Source organism: Ochotona princeps, chromosome 4 (assembly GCF_030435755.1).
Source record: "Ochotona princeps isolate mOchPri1 chromosome 4, mOchPri1.hap1, whole genome shotgun sequence".
Classification (NCBI taxonomy): Eukaryota; Metazoa; Chordata; class Mammalia; order Lagomorpha; family Ochotonidae; genus Ochotona; species Ochotona princeps.
Window position 1 is genome coordinate 57,333,970 of NC_080835.1, and position 22,506 is coordinate 57,356,475.

At 43.0% G+C, this 22,506-nt stretch overlaps 1 protein-coding gene across 1 annotated transcript in view; it reads right to left on the reverse strand.

Annotated features, from left to right (window-relative positions):
• NARS2 (asparaginyl-tRNA synthetase 2, mitochondrial) overlaps positions 1–22,506 on the reverse strand; it is a 129,983-nt gene that overhangs the window by 101,793 nt on the left and 5,684 nt on the right. Inside the window, exons 4-5 of the mRNA XM_058663658.1 lie at positions 19,899–20,039; positions 6,174–6,254 (exon numbers count right to left, since the gene is read on the reverse strand). Coding sequence (XP_058519641.1) covers positions 6,174–6,254; positions 19,899–20,039 — 222 coding nt within the window. The remainder of the gene's footprint in view (positions 1–6,173; positions 6,255–19,898; positions 20,040–22,506) is intronic.

Consider the following 22,506-nt stretch of genomic DNA (forward strand, 5'->3'; position numbering starts at 1 on the left):
GAATGAAGATCTTTGCCTCTCCCTTCACTCTGTAAATCCGTCTTTCCAATAAAAATGAATAAATCTTAAAAAATAATAAATGCATAGATAGATCGCATGTCCTCACGTAAGGACAGAACACCTCAGGATGAAGGGGTAAGAAGTGAAGCAGTAGCTGGGAATAGGAGTAAAAGAGAAATAATTTTATGTTCTCATTCTACCATTTAAATTACATACTCATTATATAGATATCTATGTATGTATGTAGATATATATCTATATATACACACATATGTATATGTTTTTGGTTTTTTAGCAACACATGCATAGGATGCAAAACTCAAAGAACAGGAATGGGTGTTTGCTGTAGTATGCTGTAGTAGTAGTTAGGACACAGCTTGGCAAGACAACTGCATCTCTAACTGCAATGCCTGGTTTCGAGTCTCTGATTCCAACTTTCTGCTGATGTACACCTGTGAGTAGCTGAGTCCCTGCCATCCACGTGTGAGGCTCAGACTGAAGTCCCAGGTTCCAGCTCTGGTCTGGCACAGCCCTGGCTGCTGCTGAACCAGTGGAAGGAAACTCACTACCTATGTCTCCCTGCATCTCAAACAAATAAGCACATTTTTCTAAAAATTTCAAAGACCACACAAGAGTATGAACCCCACACAAAGGCAAACAGTACTGACAGATTATCTCCCTAGATACATGGAAGGGTCAGACAGTTTTCATGCAGAAAATGTAATTCCTAAATAACAGAAATAGACATCCTAAACAACAAAGAAAGTGACTAGTCTTAACGGTAAAAGTACCACACAGCTAAAAAAGTTTCTGGAAAACACCAGGAAGGGCTTCAAAGTTTCAGAAAACATGGAGTAGACAGCTCTTCCCCAGATGGAACCTTACACATTACAGGTGGGGAAACAAACTTATTTGCAGCAAACCATTAAAGAATAACTAAATGTTCAAGTAGCTTTGTAGCAACTGAACACAAGTATAACAGCAAGTTAAAGAAGAGACACATTCATATCAACATTAGCTGAAAAATTCTAATTTTCAGAAGAGGTTTGACCTGGGTTAGCCCATATTTCATCGAAAAAGTTTAAAAAGAAATAGGTGAGAGTATTTAAGAATTAAAACATCAATGCACAACCCAAAATGATCTATGTCATAAATAACTTCGCTATCAAAATTTACAGCACCCAAATTCCTGAGGTCCAGCTACTTCTTGTTACTATTTTTCTGGAAGGCATAACAGTTTAGAAAAGAGAAATGCTAGCGCTTACATCAGTCTGCTCCTGCAGACTAAGCTTTCCTGATTCTCAATCAACATTTCTAGGTTTTCATACATGTCACTCACTCAATCCTATAACCTGTAAGCATAGTACTATTCACACTTTCCAATGGGGAAACTGCAGATCACTGGGGTGAAGAGGAATCAACATGTAATCTGCCTTTCCCCCACTTTCTGGCATGACAATGGGGAGAACTTCTCAGACTCAGTTCTCAGTGAAACTGGCCAAAGCTATAAACAAACCAAAACAACCTCCCTCTCACCAACCATTTAAAGCCAGGGTTGGAAACATCTGGCCCACAGGCAGAATAAGGCCGCCAAATCATTTGCTCTGGCCCTGCTTATGGCAAACACAGACAGGACTCGAAAGGCATTAACTCTATAGCAGGCTAACGTTGATGATTCTGTGTGGCCCACAAATGATGTTATAAACTTTCAAAACGCCCCAGGCAGAAAAAAGGTTCCCCACCACAGATGTATCTGGAAAGAGTCCTGTATAACAAAGAAACTCTTATTCCAGAAAAGCCACTGAACTGTAGTGTTAACCAGGTCTACTCTCTCCTCCTTCACAGCTTAAACACACCATGCCACCCTGGCACAGCCACACACACAGGGGTCTCTCTATTTGCCACCCCCTTTCCTGCACCCCGGCTCACAGAGTATGGATTCCATGCCAGGAGAGTGACAACTGGAGATGCCTCCACATCCACTGAGCACTCAGCTCCTAAGTCACGTCACCTGCACAGTACCATCCACTATCTCTGTCTCCAGCACTTTAGCCCTGGCTCTTGAAATTTTTGCCTGGATGGAAAAACAGGCCCTAAAGCAAGAGACCCCAACTCCCTAGGGGAAGCGCCTTCATATGCAACACAGCACGAAAAGACACCCAAAGGTGCTCTACAAAACAGGCTGGTTCTGGTGAAGCCAACTTGAGCTGAAGTTATCAGAGATAAAGTCCAAACCAAACCACAGAGCCACTAGTTTTTTGGAAAGAAAACTGTGAAGATCCATTCTGGAATCAGAATAAATCTCAAACACTGACCTTGGAACTATCCTCAAAAGGAGGCCCGACATTGATTGCATCTGTTTGTACAGGATTCCTGCCCACAACTTTGCTGAAAACAGCGCAGCATTAATGCTGGGGTGCACTGAGGTAAACCACTGTCTGCAATGCTGGAACTGGCATTAACACACTGATTCAAGTTCCAGCTGCTTTCCTCTGATACAGCATCCTGTTACTGTGCCTAGGAAAGCAGAAAATGGCCCCAGATACTCGGATCCCTGGATGGAATTCCTGGTTCCTGGTTTTGGTCTGGCCCACTGCTGACTATCACAGCCATTTGCGGGAGTGAGTCAACAGATGGAAGACCCCTGCTGATGCCTCTCACTGTCACTCTGCCTTTCAAAGAAAAAAAAAAAAATATATATATATATATATTTTTTAAAGAAACAGAGCAATCAGCCTTTGAATAGTGGTGCTCAATGACGGGTTTGGTCAGAGGATGAAGGAACCAAAGAAGGTTCTGCCAATAGTTCATTCCTGGGAGACTATCAACACACACCAGACAATGCCTTTCAGCGGCAACACCAGAAGCTTCACGTTGCTGGGGATGGTACAGGCAGGATATACAAAAGAGCTTCCACTCAGCAATAACAAAAAGGTAAAACCACACAGCCAACGAGCAGGCCAAGGATGAATATAGACATTTTTCTAAGGAAGATATATCATGGCCAATATATCCATGAAAAGCTGCTCGGTATCTTTAACCATCAGGAAGACAGAAATCAAGCCATCCGGACAACTGAAATCAAGAATTACAAGTGGGGCCCGGCGGCATGGCCTAGTGGCTGAAGTCCTCGCCTTGAAAGCCCCGGGATCCCATATGGGCGCCAGCTCTAATCCCGGCAGCTCCACTTCCCATCCAGCTCCCTGCTTGTGGCCTGGGAAAGCAGTCGAGGACAGCCCAATGCTTTGGGACACTGTACCCGCGTGGGAGACCCGGAAGAGGTTCCTGGTTCCCGGCATCGGATCGGCGTGCACCGGCCGTTGCGGCTCACTTGGGGAGTGAAACATCGGACGGAAGATCTTCCTCTCTGTCTTTCCTGTCTGTATATCTAACTTTGTAATAAAATAAATAAATCTTTAAAAAAAAAAAAGAATTACAAGTGTACATTAGGATGCTGTGAGTGGGAACCTTAGTAAATGCCCATTGCACAACGCTGTGATCACTTTGGAAAATACAAGGGGACACACATCAAGAGGTTCCTGGGTAAACAGAATTACAAGGTCAGATACTGGTTAGGATGCTTGTGGCCAGAGAATCAGAGTGCCTGGATTCAGTGACCTGTCTCGGGCTCCGGACTCCAGCTTCCTGGTAACACAGGTTCTGATAGGCAACAACGAGGGGATACGTAACTGGGTTCCTGCCACCTATGTGACATTTGTATTGAGTTCCTGGAACCTATCTTCACCCTCAGGTAAATTTATTTTAGGATCTTTTTGAAACACCTTCAGTCAGATAACTTTTCAAAATGTTGAACACAGTTACCATATGACCCAGAAATTCCTTCCAAGACAAATGAAATCATGTTTATCCACATAAAACCTCACAAATGTCTACAGCATTATTCAAAAATAATCAAAAAGTAGAAATAGCACAGGTGTCCAACAACTGATAAATAAACAAAATGTGGTATATCCACAAAAACACTAATTGGATATAAAAGGGAATAAATTATTGATAAATGCTACAACATGGATAAACCTCAAAAACATTATGCTAAGTTAAAAAGCCTGTCACAAAAGACCATAGTTGCATGACTCCATTTACAAGAAATGTTTCAAACGACAAACATATAGCAGGCAGATTAGTGGTTAGTTAGAGCTGGAAGTAGGAATAATTAAGGACTGCTAATGGGAACAGGATTTATTTCTGGAGTGATGAAAATATCTACCAATCACACTGTGGTGACTGGCTGCACGATACAGTGAAAACCATCCAACAGTATATGCTTTAAGTGGGTGAATCTGACAGTATACAAAAGTCTCAGTAAAGCTGCTTTTTTCAAAAACATGTTCTATCTCTTCCTTTCTTCCTAAAGTTATCCAGCTTTAATTTCTACAACCTCCCCCCACATGAATCTTGTAATCTGTTCACACTAGAGTTTAATAAAAATGTATTTCTTATTTCAATCCTGATTCTTTTCACCATCAGCACCTTGGGGGTATTGTGCCACAAATCACTGGCCCAGGAAAAGATAAAAATTCAAAATTGCTCTCTACAGAATGAGTGTCATGTTTGTACCATTTTGAAATTCAAAAATTACAGTAAACCACTGGAAGCCAAAGACCATCTGCAGTTACGCCACTACTGTGAAGACAAAACATAATGCGCAGAATCGTGCTAATGATTTGAGGCAAAGATGACCAACTATAAGGACAAACAATATTGTAGGATACAAAGGATCAACAGTGAATAAAAGGCAGGCTCCTTCCTTTATCAGCTCCTGGCAACTGACCAGCTTTAAAGGGCAGAGTCTCAGCTACACCTTTTAACCCTCTCAACATTTAGTGGAGCATCTTGAACACAAATGGTACCAAATGTCTGCTGGGTAACAAATGAATGCCTGGAACACAGCTTCCTTTACATGTACTCAGCAAACCCCAAACTTCAACAATATCCGAAATCTGTCACAAAGCAGGAAATGGAAAAAAAAAAAAGGAAAGAAAACCAAAATGATAGTGCATGCATTTATTTCTCAGCTACAGTATTTGAATATGTATCTTCTTACTGTATTTTTTCAAGATGTGCGCTTATTGCTGCCCTCACACCTGAATGAGCTCAGAAAATGACTGCTGGGGGCCAGCACTGTGCATTTTCAAAGCTGCCACCTGCAATACTTGCATCTCATCTGGATGTTTGTTCAAGACCCAGCTGCTCCACTTGCAATCCAGCTTCCTGTTATTGTGCCTGAGAAAATAGCAAAAGATGACCCAAGTACTTAGACCCCTGTATCCTCACTGGAGACCCAGATGAAGCTCTTGGCTCCCAACTTCAGTGTGCCCCAGACCTTGGTATTGCAATCACTTGGGGAGTGAATCAATGTATGTAAGATTCCCCCACCCAATCCTTATTTCCCTCCCTCCCTATCCAAAACTCTTTCAAATACATAAATATTAATGTGTATATGTGTACATATATTACAACTCCAGACACATGTGTGTGTGTATGTGTGCACATCTGGTCATACAAACTTGGGTTAGGCATCTAGTCTAGCTGTTGTCAGTTTAGATGCCCAAATCCCACATTTGAGCACCTTAGTTTCGTACTCATCTATAGCTTCCTGCTTATATAAACTCTGGAAGGTAGCACTGATGACTCTGCTCATGGAGGAGGTAACAGATTGAGTTCCCTGCACCTGGTTTCCACATCGGGTCCAGCCTACCTTACCACTGAGGATGTCTGTAGGGCATGGGGGCGGTGGGGGCAGCAGTTGTTGGGCTAACCTTAGCCTTTCAAGTAAATAAATTCTCAAAACAAAACACATACACACAAAATCTTACATTAGCAAGGGGTTGAATCTGCACAAGAAAATTTATCTTAAAATTCTTATGAATTTTTCCAAACTTCTCTAGATTCATAGTGATTTAACAAAAGCAAATGGAGCAATACAAGTTCACTCTGTTCAATCACAGTGCAAGTACATATGGCAGGCAGGAGAGGAAATCAGAGAAGCTTGAATTCTCGATCACTTTTTTAAAGGACTGATGTTAACAATTTCAGCGTGTTACTCAGAATCCTCTGTCTGCATAACTTATCGAGTTTAAAAGCAAGCCCTCAGGAGAAAAATATCAAACAGCAAGATACATGTATCTTGCCATATGGGTAGCAAAACTTACTTCAACTTGAAAAAGTTCTCCAGCCCCCTCGCAGTCATTGGATGTGATTATTGGAGTGTGAATATGCACAAAGCCATTGTCCTGGAAGAAAAAAAAAAACACTTTTCAGTATATTGGCATAAAAAACAATTTGAAGAACCTGCACCATGTCAAACCATTGAAACAGCACTAATACCACAACACCAAATTTGTCCCGAATCCCTCAAACACTACTCGAGGATTATTGACACATCAATGTTTTACTATGCATAGCAGTAAAAATGCTTTTAAATTAGGAATAGAGACATTACCAAATTCAAAGTTTTCTTTTCAAAGATATGGGAAACTGAGGACCACAGAGATTGAATGACTTGCCAGAGCTATACAACTGAGTAGTGACTGAGCCAAGATGGGGAAACAGTCCCTAGACTCTGGCTCTACTATTTCCTCCTCATTTCCCTAGTGTACCAGTAACGATTCTCTCTCTCTCTCTCCCCCGACCCCGCCACACTGCATTCACTCATGCTAATGCATCATGATGCTGCTCACGTTGCTGAGGGACTACAAAATGATCAATATGAAGTTTAGTTATTGTGGAAAGAAATCTCAGTTGTAATGAACCACTAAAAAAAGAGAAAAATTATGGCTAACAAATAGTGACTGAAGAAATAAAAAGCAAAAGGGGCAAAACTATCTTTAAATATCTGTGTCATGAAATTAATGGTAGCCTGGGTGCAGGCAGTGCACCTCCTTTGCCTGAAGAACTATCTGGGCAAAGCAAACCCAGTCACACACAGCCCTTCCCATCAGAAGTCTGCGACCTTTCCATTAGTGAACCACAAAAGCGCTTGTAGGATTGAAACAACTCATCAACTTTAAGGTTACACTTCTTTCATTCTGACCTACAATGTAGACAAAAGGTCATGTTCAGAGTAGGGGTTTCAGGATGGGAAAAGAGAGCTAAAAGTGAATTTACTTACAGTACAAAGGCAGAGAAGTAACTGTTCAGCGCAAAACTTTGGCCTTAAAATCAGTATGATAAATTCATACACATGTCTGCCAAATCCTGATTATCACTGATAGAATGGAAAACATCTTGGTGCAATATCTTAGACCTCACAAATATAACCCTTCAAGAATGTAAGACCTCTGGCTACAATGCACTATTCAGTCAATAGCCTGCATTATGACATAGACTGATGAGGTATTCCAGCTATAAATTAAGAATCTCAGAAAGTACACAAATATGTATCTAATTTGACAGCAACGTGCCTGGAGGTGCTGCATAGAGCACATTACAGAGAACTAATGAAACACAATCAATAGCAGTACCACATAAAATTTTTATCTCCTACGAGCCAAGAATTATGGACATGAATCATTTATTCCACATGAATGTAGGCAACTATGAGTGTGAATGCAGTAAACAAAGGAAGTGAAAAATCAAAGGGAACAGGGGAATGGAAGAGGAATGGGGAGGGAGGGAAAATGCAACAGCTCAATATAACTGACAAAGCTACAAAAAAATTCTGCAAGAAAAAAGCACGGTATCTCTTACAAAAATAATGTACAGGAATTTTTTAATCACACCAGGAGTGGGATTTTTACTCTTAACTAACTCTAAACCTGTCAGCAAGGATCATCAGCTTTTTAAGCTTTAATGTTGCTGTCAAGGTTTACCAAAGTCCATACATTACCAAAACTATGAAGGAGACAGCGCAAAGAAGAAGCAAGCAGTGCAAACAAAGTCTAACAAGAAGAAAGGGGGTAAGGCAACAGAAAGGTACAAGGGGACATGACAAGGAGGCCTATAGTGACACTGGTAGTATCTGCCTCAGATGGTCTAGCAGGGCCAGGTCCCATACCCCTCATTGCTCAGATTCCACCTTTTACCTCCCAATACCTAAGTATGCTGATACACATTCTAGAATCAAGTACTTCATAACACTCTGAGTATCCCAAAACTACAAAATCCACATAATAAAGCCCCACACATTACTAATAAAATAAAAAAAATTAAAGACTTATTTATTTTTACTGGAAAGGCAGATCAGATTTATCGAGAGGAGAGACAAAAGATCTTCCATTTGCTGGTTCATTCTCCAAATGGCCACAAAGACAACAGGTGAGCTGATCTGAAGCTAGGAGTCAGGAGCCTCTTCTGGGTTTCTTACATGGATGTAGGGACCCAAGGTTTTGGGACACCCTCAACTGCTTTATCAGGCCACAGGCAGGAAGCTGGATGGGAAGTGGAGCAGCTGGGACACAAACTGGCACCCATATGGGATCTCAGCACTTGCAATATGAGGATTTAGCCATTAAGCCATCACACTAAGCCCAAGAGATATTTTTCTTTCATATAAAATAACTGTCATTATTTATTTAGAATCGACAAAAAAGAAATGTGAGATGAATTGCTAGCCATGGAGGATATAAAAAGAAAAGCCAGTAAGAAAATACTGATAGGAGTCCAAGGGGTCAGGCACCCTGGGACCGCTGAACCCAGTAGGAAAGCATCCCCCACCTCAGGCCAGTTAACAGACTCGGGCCCCTCAGGGCCGGCCCCTGAAGCTCACACTGAGAGCTTCTGCTCTTCCAAAAAGGGCAAACTGATCTCTTAACTGAAGATGCAAGAATCATGTATTCCAGTCTAGAAACAATTTTACTGGGATGTTTGAAAATGGTGCCTAAAGACAAAAAGTCTCAGTTATTTTAAATTTCAGTTATTCTACATGACTCATTCCTTAAGGATTCTAGACAGTTACAATTTTAGAACACAGTAAAATATGTCCATGTTAGGGACAAACCAACTTAGACACAAAATATTTTTGATGTTCAAGCCAAAAAATTACTCTAGACCCAGGAAAATGCTAACTTAAAGTATTGTTTAATTTTTATCCCTTCCCCCATTTCTACATTTTTGGGTAATAATGAAACTAATCAAAATTTTGCATTTTAAATCATAACATCTTTTATGAACCCTAAATAGCAAACAGATATCAAATATCAGATAACACGTAACTTTCATTTAACATGTTTTACAGCATTCTAGAGTCTTCTTTAAACTCAATTCTACGTGTTGTACATACAGGTAGTTAACAGAGAATGAGGCGTCATGAATATACTTTCCCAGATTTCATAATAAAAAGTGAACTTCTGAAATTACAATTTGAGAGGCAGAGAAACAAAAGTGAAGGATGAGGGAAAAGCCACTATCCTATCCTTGGTTCACCCCAAAATCTTCCGCAATGGGTACAATGTGCGAAATCAGGAGCCAGGAAGTCAACCGAGGTCTCCCATGTGAGTAGCAGGAATCCAATTACTTGAATCACCACGGCTGCCTTGCAGGGTCTCTACTAGCAGGAAGCTAGAATTGGGGGCTGAACTGGAACTCTAAGAACTCCATCTCCATGATTAGGCCAAAATCCTTCCCCAGCATGGCCCAAGAGTGAATTTACAGAATTCAAAGTGCCTATCTTTATAACTACCTTACTCAATACTCTAAAAATCAAGTCATTTTCAGCACTTAAACTTTTAGATTTTTTTTTCTGCGTTCTTCTGTTATTTTTTAATTGCTAAGTATCTATAAAAGCTTTAATAATGGGTTAGCACCTTGGTGTATAGTTGCTAAGCCTTTGCCTATGGCACCGGCACCCCCTATAGACACTGGTTTCTGTCATAGTGGCTGCTCCACTTCCATTCCAGCTCCCTGCTTACAGCCTAGAAAAGCAGCAGAATATGGCTTAGTCTTTGGGGCCCTGGACCCGCAGGCTGGACTCAGAAACTCTTGGCTTCGAACCAGCCACTTGGAGAGTAAACAAAGGGTGGAAGATCTTTATCTCGCTGTGTCTCTCCTTCCCTCTGTAGCTCTGCTGATCAAATAAAAATTGAATAAATCTTTCTTTTTTTAAAGCTTCAATAAACAAATGGAAAAAGTCAAGTCCACCCTTTAAGAGACAGCCAATATTACCACCTAGTGGCCAAAAATCAGTAAGGCTGTTTCAGAACTAAAGCAGTCCATTTTAGCTGTCAGTCACACAGGAAAAGAATTTTTTTATATATGAACATATTTTGTATGATTCAAACACTACTGACAAGTCACAATAAAGTTACATAAAAAAAATCTTAGGAGCACATATATAAATGGACTCTTTCAAACTACAATGAGATGACACTGCATAATGTGATTGGTTTCCTTTTGTATGAAGCTATATGCCTAAAGCCACGATGCTCTTTGGATGCTTCCCCAGAAGTTAACTCATATGGGGACTGGTGCTGTGGTACAGCAGGGTAAGTCTCAACCTGTAACACATGCATCCCATATGGCTCCCAGCGGCTCCACATGTCTGACTGTGTGCTGGGAAAAAAGTAGAAAATGGCTCAAAATCCCTGAGCCCCTGCCTCATCGTAGGAGAACTGGAAGAAACTCCAGGCCCCTGGCTTTGGCTGAACCCAGCCCCAGGTGCTGAGGCAGCAGATGAAAAATCTCTCTCTCTCTCTCTCTGCATTCCCTCACCTTTAAATAAATCAATAAATCTTAATAATAATAATAATAAAACACACGGAGCGCGACCTTGGTGGTTCAGGTGACAGCAGCCCTCCACAGTGGTGGCGGCCTGCTTGCGGAGAGTACCTGAGCCAGGTCGGACCCAATGCCAGGTCGGACTCGGCCCATGGGCACTATCGCCATGAGGTGAGAGAGTCCTTGGCTTCTGGCGGCCAGTGCGCCTACTGGGTGCCAGGCTCAGCCTGCTGACGGCCCAGCGGCGAGCTCTAGGGTTTTTAGGGTATGTAATTGCTGCCTAGGGACACCCGGGGATAAGGTCAATGTGAGGATACGTGAGGGATGAACCCTGTGTGGTTTCCAGCGATGGGGTCACAGGACTTGCTGGCAAGCGTAGGGAGTGAGACCTGGTGACTTGGAGGGGAGAGTCCATAAGATCTATTTGGGCCAGACTGATTTACCAGTCCACATGGGAGTCCTGAGATGGGCTGTTAGTGTAGAGCATCACTGACTGCCACACACCAGTTCACAAGAAAGCTGTGGCTGGGGGCCTGTCTGGCAGGGCTAGGTACCAGTACCTGACTGAGTGGTGGAACAGGGGATGGGATACACTTGGCAGGGTCAAGACACTAACCAGCACATGAGAGAACCAGGTCCAGGAGTAGACTCTGTGGGGTATGTGTGGGCCCAAACCTGTGGAAATACAAGTCCCGCTGGTTAGCTCATGAGTTGGGCTGGTGACAGGCTGAGCTAGGTGTAACCATGGAACCAGCCATAACTTACAGGTAAAGGAACCAACAACAGTCCGGGCAGGTCAAGGCAGCAGCACCCGAATGTGCATCCTAAAACAGGATGTGGGTTGGGCCGAGCTGCAACTGGGAGGGGGCAGGCCAGGCAGGACGAAGTGAACCTTAACTCATAAGGAAGAACAGAAATCAGGCTGGAGCATAGGTCACACCGAGCTAGGCTCTTACACTGACTGGTCTGCATAAGCCAGGGATACTAGGCCACAGCATTAAAGGCAAAGGCTGAGACAGGTGAGGGACTAAGCCAACCGGATCTGAGCAGCCACTGGCACGTGCGTAATATAAGGTTGGGAATAGGCCCAGTTGGGGAGCTATGAGAGTACACACTTGTTGGGTTGGGGTTCCCACTGGTGAGTGCAGAGGCCAGAGTGGGGGCTGTGTTCTAGTTTGGATATGGCTGCAGTATCCCTTGGCACAAGTTTGAGTTGCGGCTGGGCACACTGTGCCGGGGTAGACTCCAGCGCTCTGGTGCTCTGGAGAACCAGGGTAGATACAGGACAGACTACGCTAGGTCTCTGCCCCTACTGAGCCATGTGTGAGCAGTGTCTGGGTATGGACAAGCCTTGGCTGGGCTGAAACATCCAACAGTAAGAACCAGAATGGGTTGAAGGCCAGTCAGGAAAGTCTACTGTTCCTGCCAGCACAGGAGGTAGACTAAGTAGGGCTGGCCTATGGACCCACTGGTATGCGCAAGATCTGCCATAGGGAGAGATTCTGATGGAGGAGCATGGGAAACTCCCCTTGTTGGGACACAGTCCCTGCAGGTGAGCGCAAGAACCACGATAGGGAGCAACCCAGACCAGGCCAGAAGATACCCACTGGCATATATTTGGCATAGGTCAGGGGCTGAACCAGTTCACATCACCCACTGGCAAATCCAAGCACCAGAACAGAGTGTGGGTCGGGCCAAGTATGGTTGCAACACATACCAGTGCACATTATAGCTGGGATTGTATACCTGCTGGGCTGGGCTAGGCTGTAACCCTCACCAGCATCAGCTGAAACTGGGGGTGGGCCAGGCCGGGCCAGGCTGCAGCACCCACTGGCAAATGCCAAGGTGAGGTGGGCCGTACCATATGTGGCGCGACGTCCAACCAGCACACTTGAGAACCAGGCAGGGAGGGGGCAAAGTTGGTAGGGGGAATGTGGAGGGCTCCCCTGTTGGACAGCCACTCCCACTGGAGAGTGTGAGCTGGGATGGGGGCAGACCAGATCAGGCAGGGCTACAACACCTGTGGGTCTCATGTGAGCTAGATCAGGGAAAAGCCAGGCTGGGCTGACTGTTCTGACTAGTGTAAACATAAATCAGAGTGGGTAAGGGTTGGTTGGGCTTTGTTGCAGCATCAGCTGGCAGAGGATGGCATTGGGGGGTAAATCTGTCAAGTTAAAACTCCAGAACCACCGGGAGAGCGCATAATCCAGCAATAGGAGTGGCCTAGTAGGGAAATAGTGGGTGCCTCCCTCTTGGGTTACCACTCCCACTGGAGAGCATAAAAACCAGGACTGCGGCAAGCATGGCTAGACATAATGGCACCCGCCAGCATGTGTGTGTGGGCTGGATAGTAGGGCTGGTTGGGTTGAACTAGGCTTCAATGCCCATTGACATGTATGAGAGCTAAATGGGATGTGGGACAGACTGAACAAGTCTGTGGTACATAGTGGCAAGCATGGGAACCAGGGGGCAGGCCTGGTGGGGGTTATGGGGAGTCTCCCTGACTAGGCTACAGCTCCCACTGGTTTGCATGAGGGTCAAGTATGAAGAGGGCAGGACTGGGCTGGACCACAACACCCATCAGTTCGCGTGGAAGACAGGGCTGGGAATAAACTGACCCAGCAATTGCAAGCACCAGCATATGCATAAGCTGACTAGCGCGACAGACTATGCCGGACCCTCTACTGGCAAGCACATACAAGAATCAGGTCTGGGATCACTTCAGACAAAGTTTCTTTGGGGATCCCTCCAACTGAATTGCTGATCTTAGAACCCCAACCGTGAAGAGACTATGTCAGCCAGTGGATTCTGAAGAGATTCCATCACGATTGGAATGGGGAGATTGGCAGCAATTCAGAACTGTTGAACTATCAAAACTACATGAGCAGGACCCTCAGAGCATGCCCCACGTCAGAGACCTGAAATGAATGGGAGGCTGGGTGGGGCCTTTCCCTTTATCTGTCCCCTTACTCTGGATACAGAAAAAAAATATTAATGTGGAAACAATGATCTTACTCCCCCTCCAAAATAATAAAACACACACACACACACACACATCTCATGTTGCAGTACCCTAGCGAGATACCTGACTCCAGCTTCCTGTTAATATAAATTCTGGGAGTTAGCAACAATGTCTCAGGTAGTCCCTGCCATACAGCAAAAATAGCAAAAAGAACAGGAGGAAAGAAATGGTGTAATTTAGTATCGCAAACTGAACACCGTGTCTGAGGAGATAAAGCTTCTCGGCCTTTTGGCTAAGATCAAGCATGAGGAGATTAAAAATTGATGGAAATGATACACCAAACCCTGAAGTAACCACTAAAATAAGAAAACAAAAGATTATGGTTGGTAAGAAAACAAAGGACATAAAAAGAAATGATAAGAAATATTTGATTAGTGCAAAGGAATGCAACGAGAGAAAGAGGCTAAAGAACAGGATGATTAGAAACAAAACAACAGACTCGAATAAAGCCACATCAATACTCATTAAAACTAAGTGATTTGGGGCCAGTGTTCTGATGTCGTGGGTAAGGCCCACCTGCAACAGCAACATCTCATATGGTTGCCAATTCAAGTACCAGCTGCTCCACTTTCTCTTTTTCTTTCTATAGACTTATTTATTTTGATTGGAAAAGCAGATCTACAGATAAGGAGAGATAGAAAGATCCTCTGTCCACTAGTTCACCCCCCAAGTGGACACAACAGCTGGAGCTTCCTCCAGGCCTCTCATCCGGGCACAGGGCCCCAAGGCCCTGGTCGTCCTCCACTGCTTTCTCGGGCCTCAGGTAGCCCGGGAAAAGTGAACCAGAAGTGGAGCAGCTGGGACACGAACCAGCACACATATGGGATCCCAAGCATGCAAGACGAGGATTTTTAGCCACTAGGCTATTGCGCCAGACCCCAGCTGTTCCACTCTCAGTCCAGCTCCCTGCTAATGGTCTGGGAAAAGCAATGGAAGTTCAACCAAGTGTTTGGGTGCCACCCATGTGGAAGACCCAGATAAGGCTAATGGCTCCTAGCTTTGTCAAGACCTCGCACTGGCCACTGCAGCCTATTGGGGAATGAACCAGCATATGGAAGCAATCCCTATCTCCCCCTCCTTCTCTGTTTTTGCTCCTCTGACTTTCAGAAAAACCGTATCTTTGAAAAACATAAATGATCTAAACACTTAAATTAAGATAAATTATCAAACCAGATACAAAAGCAAGAAATAGCTGTATGTTGCCAAGAAAAAATACATTCAAATTATTTCAAAAATAAATGAACAGAAAAAGATATCCTCAAAAACAATGCAGTAGTGGCTACAATATTTTCAGACAATGTAGATTTCAAAGTAAATAATATAAAGATCAGGGCCTGGCGCAGTAGTCTAGTGGCTAAAGTCCTCATGTTATATGTGCTGGGATCCCATACGGAACGCGGTTTCTAATCCCGGCTACCCCGCTTCCCATCCTGCTCCCTGCTTGTGGCCTGGGAAAGCAGTCAAGGATGGCTCAAAGCCTTGGGACCCTGCACCCTTGTGGGAGACCCTGAAGAGGCTCCTGGCTTCTGCCTTCAGATCAGCTCAGCTTTGCTCAATGCGGCTACTTGGGGAGTGAAGCATTAAATGGAAAATCTAATTTTTTTTAAAGATTTATTTTTATTACAAAGTCAGATATACAGAGAGGAGGGGAGACAGCTTCCTGTCTTCCTTCCTCTCTGTATATGACTTTCCATTAAAAATAAATAAATCTTAAAAAAAATCAATGAAATTCATATACCTCTACCCTAAGTGATCAGGAGAAAAAAAGACACAGATTACCAGCATTAGGAAGCAGATCAAATTACCACAGATCCTACAGAGACTAGAATAATGATACTGTAAACTTTATGGCAATAAATTACACAATCTAAAAATCAGTATCTTCCTTTAAAAAAACCAGACTACCAAAGTTATTCAAGAACAGATATAACTATACAGCTGTGTGCCTTCAACAGCAGTTGAAACTAGTTTAAAAAATCCCCCTTTACATACACAAGCCAAAATAAATTTAAGTGCACATTCAAATAGATTCACTACTGAATCCCACCCTACATTTAAGTAATAATAATTCTACAGGAATTCTTTCAGAAGCAATAGGAGGGGTATTTTCAACAAAACGGCAACACAACTGGACAAGAAAAGGAAATGACGGAAGAATATCCATCAGGAAGGTACAAGCAAGACACTTCAATCAAAATTACAGCAAAGTGAATACAACAAAACAAGGAAAAGAATACACCATGAGGTGTATCCTTGGGATTTAGGTTTGCTCTAACATATATGATCAATTTAAATTTGCACACTATCACAGTTAAAAAGAAAAGCTGTAAGTCATCTCAAAAGATCTAGAAAAAGAACCTGGAAAAAAAAAAACCCACCACCCACTCCTGTTTTAAAACTCACTGCAAAGTGGGCATTGAGGGATATTCTATTTTTCTTATATAATTTTACTTCTTTTTATTATTTTATGATAGAGTTCCACAGGTCCGGGATTTCCCTAATTCCCTCCCCTCTCACTGAGTTCCCTTATATCATTACTACAGTATAGTTCTTCATAAGTCCATCACTGCGGGCATAGGAAACGGCAGAGAGCCCAGCATCCTATTGTCATATAGTAAAGAGTTTCATTGGGAATCCATCTTTGTCTGGAAGTAGAGATGCATATTGCACTGTATCCTCACATCTGGATATGATAGCCTCCATTACACAGTTATTATGCATCCCCTTAAATGAAAAGCCACAAAACAAAATCAACAACAGAAAAAAACAGAAATTAACAACACCATGAAGTTAAACATGCTACTGAATGACTAATGTGTTGTTGAAGAAATAAAGAAAATCAAGAACCTTCTTGAAGAGAATGATGCTATTGTATGATCTATGAGTCAGTGAAGAATTTAATCAGAATAAAGTGTTTTGAAGAGAAGAAACTAACAACAACAAAAATCAAAATCCATGAGATAAAGTTTCCACTGATCTTTTTTGGTGAAATGTGTCTCCTGTAGGCAACAAATAAATGGGTTTTGTTTTTTAATCCAGCCTACTAATCTATGATGTCTGATTGATGAGTTTATGCATTTATATTCAGGGTTAAAATGAATGGGTAGTAATTTGGTCCTGTCATTTTAGTAATGGGTTGTTCATTGATTTAGTCTTCTGTTGCCATTTTTCTGGGATGTTCTTCACATTTGCCTTTGGTTTTGGTGGGCGCTATTCCTTTTCTCTGTCAAGAGAACATCTTGAAGTGTCATTTGTAGTGCAGGTTTGGAAGAGGCATACTCTTCTAACTTTTCTTGACTGTGGAAGAACTTTGTTTCATTTTCAAAAAGAAAGGAAAGCTTTCTGGATATGTTATCCAGGGCCGAAAATTTCTTTCTTTTAGAATCTGGGATATGTTGCTCCATTCTCTTCTGGCCTGTAGAGTTTTCTGTGAGAGGTCTCCTGTGAGTTTAACTGGCATTCCTTTATATGTCAATTCATTTTTTTCACGTGCACATTTAAGGATCTTTCCTTATGTTCGAATGAAGAGAGCTTAATGATCATGTGTCTTGGTGAAGATCTCTTTTGATCAGGCCTGTTGGGAGGTCTGTGCCCCTCCTGGATGTTGTTTCCCAATTCTTTCTCTAGATTAGGGAAATTTTCCTTTATTATTTCACTAAATACATTTGTAAACCCCACTTCTCTTTCTGCACCTTCTGCAACTCCCATAACTCTTGTATTTGGCCTCTCAATAGTGTCTTTCAATTCTTGAACACTTTTTTTGGCCTGATCCAGCTCTGCTTCCAGCTTTTTGTTTGCTTCTCCCTGGTGACAGGAATTATCTTCTAATCCTGAGATTCTTCTGCCTCCTTCACTCTGTTTTGGAGACTCTCCACTGTACTTCTAATTTGATCCACTATATTCATTTGATGTATCAGCTTTCATTTGATTCATTTGCAGTGCGACATATTCCTTGAGTTCCTTGAATGCCTGCTTTACGTACTTCTCATTGTTGATAAGAAGTTTTATAATAAGTGTTTTGAATTCTGTGTCCCCCATTTTCTCAATGTTTTCCTCAGTGAATTCTGAAGTTGGCATAGGGTTTTGCTCCTTTGCAGGGGAGTCTTCAGTAATATTCACTGTGCCTCTGTCTCTTCTTTTGCTCTTGGTCACTATACTTCTGGTTATCAGATTCTTCTCCTTGGGGCAGGTTTCTAAGCTATGTCACCCACAGATCTACAGTTCAATTTTACTTATTTTTTTTTTTAAGATTTATTTTTATTACAAAGTCAGATATACAGAGAGGAGGAGAGACAGAGAGGAAGATCTTCCATCCGATGATTCACGCCCCAAGTGAGTGCAACGGCTGGTGCGCGCCGATCCGGAGCCAGGAGCCAGGAACCAGGAACTTCCTCCAGGTCTCCCACGCGGGTGCAGTGTCCCAATGCATTGGGCCGTCCTCGACTGCTTTCCCAGGCCACAAGCAGGGAACTGGATGGGAAGTGGAGCTGCCGGGATTAGAACCGGCGCCCATATGGGATCCCGGTGCGCGTTCAAGGTGAGGACTTTATCTGCTAGGCCACGCCGCCGGGCCCCAATTTTACTTATTGTAGTTGGTACACAGCTCATTGTTTGCAGTCACTTGTGCCACTCCCAGCGAGTTCCAGGTTTGGGTTCTTAACTTAGATTTCCACCATGGTCTCCATCACCCCAGCTCCTGGCTCACCACTACCCACCTCCTGTGATACCGTGCTGAGGCTGCACCATTGTCTATACAATCTTTTTGTAACTTTCGGTTGGAGCATGTCCCAGGATTAGGGAGACACAAGGTGTCCTATATAGCTAGGTTGTTGGTGTACTGATCTTGCCGGAACCTGTTGGCTATTAGGTTTAAGGGCCACACAGACCTATTTTGACCCATACAATGCCATAGTCGGTATTAGTTTCCTGTGGGACCAGTGCAATGCAATGAGCTGAGTTCTCGCCAAGCTCTGCACATGCACAGCTCCCTGTTGTCCCCTGCAGTCTTAAATTCTTTGCCACACTGTAAGAAACAGCACCTGATGTGCTACTACTAGAATTCTTGATCTGCTGGCAGTCAGGTCTGAGGGCTACTGATCTGCTGGCAGTCAGGTCTTGGGTGGAACTTGTAGGATGTCATGTTGTTGCAGTTCACTGAGTCAGAAATGAGTCCACTCTCAGCTCAGTGCATAGGCAGTTGTGCCCCATGCCATTGCCTCCTTAAACAAAATGGCGCCTAATTCAGGTCTAGGAGGCAGACTGGGCTATGAAATTCACCCTGTTCCTGCACAGCCCATTTGGGACCTGCTGCTCTGTCTCTGCTCCTGGTCAAACCAAACAGACTAGCAGGACGAGCAGTTCTTTGGATATACCTCTGGAGTCCCCGGTAACATCCCTTCCCACTTTGTTTCTGGTGGAGTTCCAGCTGCCAGTGGAGTTCAGACTGCCATTCACTGCAACCCCACACCTGCTTTGTGTCCGCTGCTTTCCTGTCTCTGTCAGTCTCCGGCTACCCCTCTGCTATTGTTCTGCCCTCTCCTATTTCCTGGAATGTGCCCTCTCTGCTTTATACTGGCTAATACTTCTTCATCTGTTTAAACGTGTCCTTACCCTATTCCACCATCTTGATTTTCCTATTGAGGGATACTCTTGAACCAATAAAAACATCTACGTAAACCTATAGCTAATATTCAATACTGAAAAAAAAACCATCTAACCACATGGATAATCTTAACATGAGCTGCCAGATAAAATAATGAATTACTTCATTTGATACAATGTGCTAGAAGAGAACGCACGCTAATGCAGTGACAGGATGTGTGGGAATACAGGGGGATGGAGAGTGGATAAACAAGGGTCCCTGGGAACTTTCGGAGTCATGGATATGCTCATTAGTTTGACTGTGGGAAGGTTCCACAGGTACCTGCATCTCACAACTCTTCAGAGCACATACTTCAAATGTGTACTTTATAAATTAAAGGAAAATATACATTATGAAAGAACTAAGCAAAAATCTCAAGTGTTTGCTTTGAAAGCAGCGTTATCTTCACCCTAGCCTTCCAAGCACTTTCTGAAGCACCCTCCTCCACACACACGTTCATACATGTAAAGCATGCCGGTGGCATCTTAACGCAATGCCAACTTCAGTAAAAAGTGCTTGGAAAACACTGCAGCTTCTTCACATGGATGAACCCCATCTTACCTTAAAGAAAGAATGGATAGCAGCTGTGGCTTCACTGCGAATCCTCAATATAGACCCCAGGACATTCGTCCTACACCTCAGGTGAGGATACTGTCTCAAATACTCCAGGGGATGCCTCTCTTTATACTTGATAGGGAAAGCCTGTCAAGATAGAGAAAAACAAATTAGTCCTAAGGCGCCATAATGGTGGCCAGCATCATGGAGAAGCTGGTTAAGCAGCAGCAGCTTGCCAATGCCACTGTCCTATTCTGAAGGAGTCCTGGCTGCACTTCCAAATCAGCTCCTGCTGCCGAGTCTGCAAAGGCAGCAGAGGATGCCCGAAGTACTGTAGTCCTTGCCATCCATGTGGGAGAAACTGAGTCCTGACTCCTGGCTTTGGCCTAGCTCAGCCCTGGCTACTGCAGCCATGTGGGCAGTGAACCACTGGATAGATCATCTCTCTCTACATTCGCCAGCCCCTCCAAGCACCCCTTTCAAATAAATAATCTTAAAAAAAAAGTGTTATAAAATCAGTTTAGAATAAAACAGACATTTTCCTCCTTTACTTTTCAATATTATTTGACTACAGCCCACATTATTCTATAGTTAAGTACAATGGTGGAGTGCATTCAGAGAGATTAGAATTATTGGAATTAAATCCAGTTCTACTATTTGTTAATTAATTACTTAATATTACTTAGGTTCATCTGCCAACCACTGGTTACAGACAGAGGTTAAAACATAATTATGTAAATGAGTCTATTGTTTAGCATTCAGTAGTTCAGAATATTATATATATTACAGATTGCTTCCTTTTAAAAATTCACGTTTATTTGAAAGGTAACCAGACAGAAGGAGACAAAGACAACAACAGAGACTTTTCATACACTGGTTTACTCTCCAACTGGCCTGCAATAGCCAGGGCTGGGCCAGGCTGAACCCAGGATCCCAGAACCCAAACCAAGCCTTCCATGTGTGTGGCAGGGACCCAAGTATTTGAACCATCACCCACTGCCCCCAGGTGTGCTTTATTAGCAGGAGGCCTAAAACGGAAACGGAGCCAGGCTCAAAACCCAGGCACTCCAACACAGGATGCAGGTGTCCCAAGCAGCATCTTCACCACCGTGTCGCCTGCTCCGATAAATTATATTTCCTCACACTGTATACCAGTGTTCAATTTTGAAATCATCCAAGTGTTTGCAAAGTCTATGACACTTCATAATCATTTGGTACTACTACGATTATTGGTATGTACAAAAATGAGGAAAGGTGAACAGCTTGTCCTCACTTAACCTACTGTAGATTTATCAAAAATTCTAAAGGAAACGATGGTTCCAGTTGGAAACCCTCCCACCATGTCCACAAATTAAAAATAAAATTAAAAAGGCACACATGTCCTTTCAGACAAAAAATGAGTTTCAGGGGCAGGTGCTTGGTGCAGTGGCTAGGTTGCCATGTGGGATGTACACATCCCATACTGGAGCACCTGCTCTGAATTCAGGCCTCTTTTTCTGACCCAGCATCCTGTTAATTCACGCCCTGCAGGCAGCAGATGATGGCACAAGTACTTGTGTTCCGTTCACCTGCACGGGAGACACAAATGGGGTATCTGGCTCCAGTAAGCATTTGGGGAGGAAACCAGTACATGGAAGATCTCTCTCCATCTTTCTAGATTCTTCCAAACAAAAACAAATTAATTTTAAAAGGTATAAAAAAAAAACAGGTAACAGAAAAGCTAAAAAACAGCTGCATTAACAGCTTGCTTCTTACAGTCTTGTCTGTTATTTTTAGGCCTATGAACACGTTCCTTTTTTAATTATTTATTTTTGCTGTTGTTTAGGGATTAGCACTACAATTAAAGTGAAAATGGGACCACATTCTCAGAAACTCAGGCAATGGTAGGACTCAGAATTCCCTAACCGTTTCCTCTCCCACATTAGAATGACATGAAAGGGGAAAGGAAGATGAGGGCATCAACACCAATGGAAATTAGAACGTACAATTTAAGTCACATAAGGAAAGCTAGAAAAGACCTTGGCTTGATAATCCAGTAATGGCAGGCACCAGCCACCTGTGCCTGTTTTATATGAATTAAATTACATTAAGTGTGAAAAAGATGAGCTCTTTACTGGCACTGGCCTTGTTGCAAGTGGTTAGGCCTCATATTGACTGCAATACTGCATAGCACAAAGTATAGCACATTTCCATTTATCACAGAAAATGCTGCTGGTGGTGCTGCTGCAGAAGCCACTGCTTGGCCTGAACAAAGACAAGAAGTTTTACTGTTAAGACTTGTTTATCCATGGTTTCACAAAGCTCTTTTGTTAGAGGCTTCAGACTTAAAAATCTGATAGAGAGGTTAGAGGGAATAAAATCAAAGATTCAGCTTAATTTCTTGAACCCACAGTGATAAAGAGAATGAGGCCTAACCAGGTCAAATGATTTGCTTAAGGTTATAAGTGGATTACTGGCATAGCTGAATCTAATGTTCTAGCTATTGGCCTTCTCTGTTTTTGCTGCAATTGTCCTTATGTATTAAAAAAATAGGGAGTAGGGAAATAACATCAAATAGGGAAATCACATCATTTTAAGTTTTTAGTTCTTTTGAAACAAAGAAATAAGAAAGTTC